The 5,874-nt window shown below is 49.9% G+C and overlaps 1 protein-coding gene across 1 annotated transcript in view; it reads right to left on the bottom strand.

Annotated features, from left to right (window-relative positions):
* Positions 1 to 2,878: 2,878 nt before the first annotated feature.
* Positions 2,879 to 5,874, bottom strand: part of ACRBP (acrosin binding protein) — a 10,806-nt gene continuing 7,810 nt past the window's right edge. The window contains exons 9-10 of the mRNA XM_003796405.2: positions 3,795 to 3,878; positions 2,879 to 3,213 (exon numbers count right to left, since the gene is read on the bottom strand). Of these exons, the coding sequence (XP_003796453.1) occupies positions 3,091 to 3,213; positions 3,795 to 3,878 (207 nt within the window). The 3' untranslated portion in view covers positions 2,879 to 3,090. The remainder of the gene's footprint in view (positions 3,214 to 3,794; positions 3,879 to 5,874) is intronic.

The following is a 5,874-nucleotide window of genomic DNA, read 5'->3' as shown; positions in this document are numbered from 1 at the left end:
GGGGGCGATAACTGGGAATGGGAAAAGGGTGGAAACAGTCCCCAAGGATCCTCCTTGGGAGACCCAGGATTCAGAATAGTGGGAGCCTAGAGTGGGGTGGGGAGACACAGCCTCTGTGAGGTGTCACAGAGGGGATCTTTAAGCTTCAGAGAGGGGCATGCAGGGGTGTATCAGACATGTTATCTGCCTCCTCAGCTCTTTTTGAAAAGGTCTGCCTGAGGCAGTCTCTTTTTACTCTATTCAGAAAGGTTTTCCAGGGCCCCAGCACCCCCTCCTCCCCATCCCCACCCAACCTCCCACTTCCCCCCCACTTTCCACAGGAGCAGTGCTGCCCCCTGTGTCCCCTGTACAAACAGTCCTGCTTAGACACCCCCATACCTGTGCTCCCTGCTGCTCTGTCTGCCCCAAGCCGGCTTCCTTCCTCTGAGCTGGTAGGACCTGCTCCTGGGCCAGGTGGGGACACACCCACCTCAGCAGATCTTAGCACATCCCTCCCTGCTCCTTGCACTCACCCAACCCCACATGGGCTAAGGACAGGGAGAAGAGGAAGCATTGCCCTGGGAGGCCTTCTCAGACTGGCCAGAGAAGAAACTCCAGCACGTAAGGACTTAATCCAACCTGACTCTTGCCGACTAATAGCTCCCCCCACCCATCCCTCACACACTCCCACAGTTTCCGGGAACTGTCATTGGTCACTGGCACACCTACCTGCTGATGCCAGATGACTAACCCACTAGCCTCCCTTCTTCCTCACCAATTGCTCCCAGGTATCTGTCTTCCACTCTTGGGTCTATAGGTGGTTTATCCCATGCCACTCATGGCTTGTACCAGGCCCTGCCACAGTCTCTTTGCATGCCAGCCTTGTGCCAGCCCCTCCCTCACAGCAGTTACCAGGCTGCATGGTTCCCTTTGCTTATGTCTATCTCCCCCAGGCCCCTTGTTCCTGTATGCACCAACTAAGCACGGGGCTGGGCATGTTGTTCAAGCTCAACAAACAAAAACTAGTCTGAGTTTGGAGGTAGTAGGTGAAAAAGGTATTGTGCTGAAATGAGTTCGGGAAACAGTAGTTTAAATAAGTTTCTCTATTATAGAACTTTGTAAAGCTGTTAAAATGCTATAGAACCATAGGCCATGTGTTAATAAAGGAAGCTAGGTGAAAGGTACATGGAGGTATGTTATATAATTCTATTTTTGTGTGTGTTTGAACATTTTCATAATAATTTTTTTAACTGATGTTAATTACTCTGACTCCATAGGAGGAGGAGGGACTCTCCTGTGTCCGCAAAACACACTTTGGAAGATTTCAAGTTATCAAAGGTCAATGCTGGAGTCACCACCCCAACCTGTGTTGTCAGGATGCAACCACTTCAACATTCAGATCACCCAGAAAATGCCTGTAGTCAAATCAAGGGTTTTCATGAGCTCTAGTCTGTACTTTCTGGTTTTCTCCCTCCTGGTGAAGTGCAAGCTATTCCCTATTCCATGGGATTGGTCCTCCCAGACAAAATCTCAGTCTCTGGCCTTTATTCTATAAAGGGACAATCCTACACTCACATCTGAGATCACAGAGCCCAGGGCTTCAGAAATGAAGACACATATACTCTCATGGGCTACATCATCCAAGACCCCAGTCATGTCCTTCTTTAGTCCACCTCTCTGAGTTTTAGGGTTTTTGGAGATATGGTCTCACTATCACCAAGGCTAGAGTGCAGTGGCATGATTATAGCTTGCTGTAGCCTCAATCCTGGGCTCAAGTGATTCTCCCACCTCAGCCTCCCGAGTAGCTGGGACTATAGGTGTGCATCACCATACTAATTTTTAAATTTTTTGTAGTGAGGGGGTCTTGCTATGTTGCCCAGGCTGATCTTGAGTTCCTGGGTTCAAGTGATCCTCCTGCCTCATCTTCCTGAGTAGTTGGGACTACAGATGGACACCACCATGCCTGGCTAATCTAAGAAATTTTTTTGGTAGGGACAGGGTCTCACTATGTTGCCTAAGCTGGTTTCAAACTCCTGGGCTCAAGCCATCACCATTCTTTGGCCTCCCTGAGTTCTTGGGTCTTCTCCTGGAAAATTGTTGCTTCCCTGAGCAGCATTCCCATGACCGTCTCTCACCTGCACATGGAACATACAACCAGGGGGGTTGGGGATTGATCCCATGTGGCAGTGTGGCAGAGCTGAGGATGGGTATCATTTTTTTTTTGGAGACAGAGTCTCACTGTGTCGCCCTTGGTAGAGTGCCGTGGCATCACAGCTCACTGCAACCTTAAACTCCTGGACTTAAGCAATTCCTTTGCCTCAGCCTCCCAAGTAGCTGGGACTATAGGAGCTCGCAACAAGGCCCAGCTATTTTTTTTTTTTCTTTTTTTGGCCGGGGCTAGGTTTGAACATGCCACCTCTGGCATATGGGGCTGGTGCCCTACTCTTTTGAGCCACAGGCACCGCCCTCCAGCTATTTTTTTGTTGCAGTTATCATTGTTGGTTAGCTGGCCAGGGCTGAGTTCAAACCCACTAGCCTCGGTGCATGTGGCCAGCACCATAACATCTGTGCTACGGGCACTGAGCCTCATTTTTTTTTTTTTTTGAGACTCACTTTGTCACCCTTGCTAGAGTGCTGTGGTGTCATAGCTCACAGCAACCTCAAACTCTTTGGCGCAAGAGATTCTCCTACCTCAGCTTCCCAAGTAGCTGGGACTACAAGCACCTGCCACAATGCCCAGCTATGTTTTAGAGACAGGGGTCTCACTCTTGCTCAGGCTGGTCTCCAACTCCTGAGCTCAGGCAATCCACCTGCCTTGGTCTCCCAGAGTGCTAGGATTACAGGTGTGAGCCACCGTGCCCTGAAGATGGGTATCATAACCAAAATAAGCCATGCAGACTGAAAATAAATACTTTATGTAAAGACATCTTATAAGAAGGGTGGAGCTCTCATGATGGCGCTTTATGGGGCTGTTGCCCCAACCCTAGGAAAATGAGAGTTGGGGCCAGGTAAAGACCTGGGGCAGACTGGAAGCAAACTGACAGTTAGGAGCTAACAGCAATGGAGAATGTGGAGAGGTCGGGCTGGGGTGGGGACAGAATGGACTCTAGCTCATCCGAACTGGCCCAGGGTCAAGGTACTAAATTCCTGGCTCCATCTCAGGACGACGTCCTCACTTTTGCTAGCGGTCAACACACTGTAAGTCTCGTTCTGCAGACACCTCATGCGGGACACCTACATGGGGATTCAGCACATGGTTTTGTGTTATAGACCAGGCACCACAAGTGGGGAGGTGGGGAGAAGTCAGAAGCCCCACAAGAGCATAAGTTGGGCAAGCAGGGACCCAGGGCAGCAGAGGGAAGAGGAATCTTAGATGTCACCAAGCAGCCCAGCCCCCTTCTTTCAGAAATGGGGAGGCTGAGGCTCAGATGGGGAAGAGCCTTATCCTAGGCTACTTGGTAAGTTCGGGAGGAAAGGCTGAGACCTCAAGTATCCAACCTCCAGCCCAGCCAAGGGCTCTTCCTAGGGTGTTCTCAAGGACTTCCCCTCTTATGTGTGGTATACCCTCACCCACCTTGGAGGGCCTTGCTGGCTACAGGCTTGGAGGAGCGGAGGGGAGCATTCTGGGCTTCTGCCCCAGAGATGCAGGTAGGGAAATGCTCTACATGCCCCATACCATCATGGTAATGGTGTATTCTGAGCCCCCTGTTGCTAGCACAGTGGGGGAGTCAGGAGGGGGCCCTCAGAGTATACCAACCTATGGCAACTGATGGAGAGGCTGGTGGGAGAAGAAGGGGCTGGGATGGGGGGCTCACCTTCCTATTCCGGTTCCTCATCAGACACTGCTGGCTTTTGAAGGAACAGTAGTTCGGGTACTGGATATAGTCTGTGTCACAAATCTAAGCCGGGAGCCAGGGAGGGGAAGGAGAAGGAATGAGAAGCCTCATAAGACACCAGCCCTTCAGAGAGTATCTACAAGGGCAGAACCAGGGCCAGGGGCATGGCCCCTGAGCACAAGGCCTGCCACACCTGTGAGCTCCCTCACCTCTGCCCTTCCTTTCCCATTCCGAGGCACAGGTTATTGGAAAGAAGCCAAGAGCCTGGGAGACTAAGATGGTACCTTGCTGTTCAGCTGGCTGGGAAAGTGACTATGAGATGGGAACTAAAGGTCCAGAACCTGGGAAGAGGGCCCAATTAGAGGTCCATTAGCAAAGGCCCTTCTGTTGTCAATAAGGGAGAGGGTATAAGAATCTCTATGTGAGACAGAGGTGAATAGCTTTGCTCTTTAGACTTTGCTTCCCCATCTATAAATACAGAAGGCAACTGAGATGATCTCTGAGTCCTTTTCCAGGACTAGAGTCTCTAGCCTAGAAGTCTGAGGCTGCTGTAAGACCAAAAAAGAAAAAAAGGGGCTAGGAGCTGAGCTGAGGGGCCTAGGCACAAGTGATCCTCAGGCCTCAGCCTTCCCAGTAGCTGGGATTACAGGTGTGCACCACCACACCCAGATAACTTTTTCATTTTTTGTACAGATTAGGGTCTCATTATGTCGCTCAGGCTGGTTTTTGGTGTTTTTTTTTTTGGAGACAGAGTCTCACTTTGTCACTCTTGATTAAGTGCTGTGGCGTCACAGCTCACAGCAACCTCAAACTTTTGGGCTTAAGCAATTCTATTCCCTCAGTCTCCTAAGTAGCTGGGACTATAGGCACCCAGCACAATACCTGGCTATTTTTTAGAGATGAGGTCTTGTTATAGCTCAGGCTGGTCTTGAACCTGTGTGAACTCAGGCAATCCACCTGCCTTGGCCTCCCAGAGTGCTAGGATTACAGGTGTGAGCCATCATACTCAGCCTACTGGTAGCTCAGGCTGGTCTTGAATTCCTGGACTCGAGCTTTTGACCTTCCATAGTGCTAGAATTATAGGCATGAGCCACTGTGCCCAGCCTTTTAGCCCTTTCTTAAGCAGCTCCTACTTTTCTTTGCCTTGGTTTTTCCTGCTAAACCACAGAAGGGAGGCCTGACTCTCAGCACCTATAGGTCATCCCACAGGGGAGAAGACTTTGGGGAGAGGGTTGCGCTGAATTGATTTCACTGCACAGTGAAAGTACTGTAAGAGCTGGGGAAGGAGACTTTCAGACCAAGGCAGACAAGTAATGGCTCACAGGGTTAGGCACATCGCCTAGTCTTTTATTATAGAGATAAATCTAACTTTGGTCCAGAGTAGGAAGTGACCTGACCAAAGCCATTTAACAACCGTAAGACAAAGTAACAAACATAGGAAGCCATGCCTGCTCATTTCCCCTTGCCAGCATAATGTCATAAAGCCCTGGATTCTGCCAGGCGCGGTGGCTCACGCCTGTAATCCCAGCACTGTGGGAAGCTGAGAAGGGAGAATTGCTTGAGCTCAGGAGTTTGAGACTCGCCTGAGTGAGAGTGAGACCCCAACTCATGAAAAAAATGGAAAAACCCAGCCGGGCGCTGCAGCGAGTGTCTATAATCCCAGCCTTCCAGAGGCTGAGGCAGTGGGATGCCCACAACCTGAGTCTGAGGTTGCAGGGAGCTACCACACCACTACACTCTTCTCAGGGGCATAGGGTGGGACTCTGTCTCAACAACAACAACAAAAAAAGCAAAGAAATAAAAAATAAGCAACAAAAGAAAAGAAGCCCTGGACTCTGTGATAACGTGCAGTTCTCCAAAGACAGGCTTTGAAGACCACATAGGATAGAGCACGTGGCTCCTCATGTCTCTTGCCTGAGTCACTATATTCCTTAAAAGATGAATGACTCTGGTCCTTGCCTCTTCCTACACATGAGAGCACATGTGATGGGGTTAGTGATTTTGTCTCTGTAATCTCTAATCCAGATGTACTATTGCACCAAAACTTTTTTTTTTTTTT

Source organism: Otolemur garnettii, unplaced genomic scaffold, assembly GCF_000181295.1.
Source record: "Otolemur garnettii isolate 467f Iridium unplaced genomic scaffold, OtoGar3 scaffold00104, whole genome shotgun sequence".
In the NCBI taxonomy this organism is placed as follows: Eukaryota; Metazoa; Chordata; class Mammalia; order Primates; family Galagidae; genus Otolemur; species Otolemur garnettii.
Note: the sequence above shows the minus strand (reverse complement) of the source record. Positions and strands in the feature narration are given on the sequence as shown.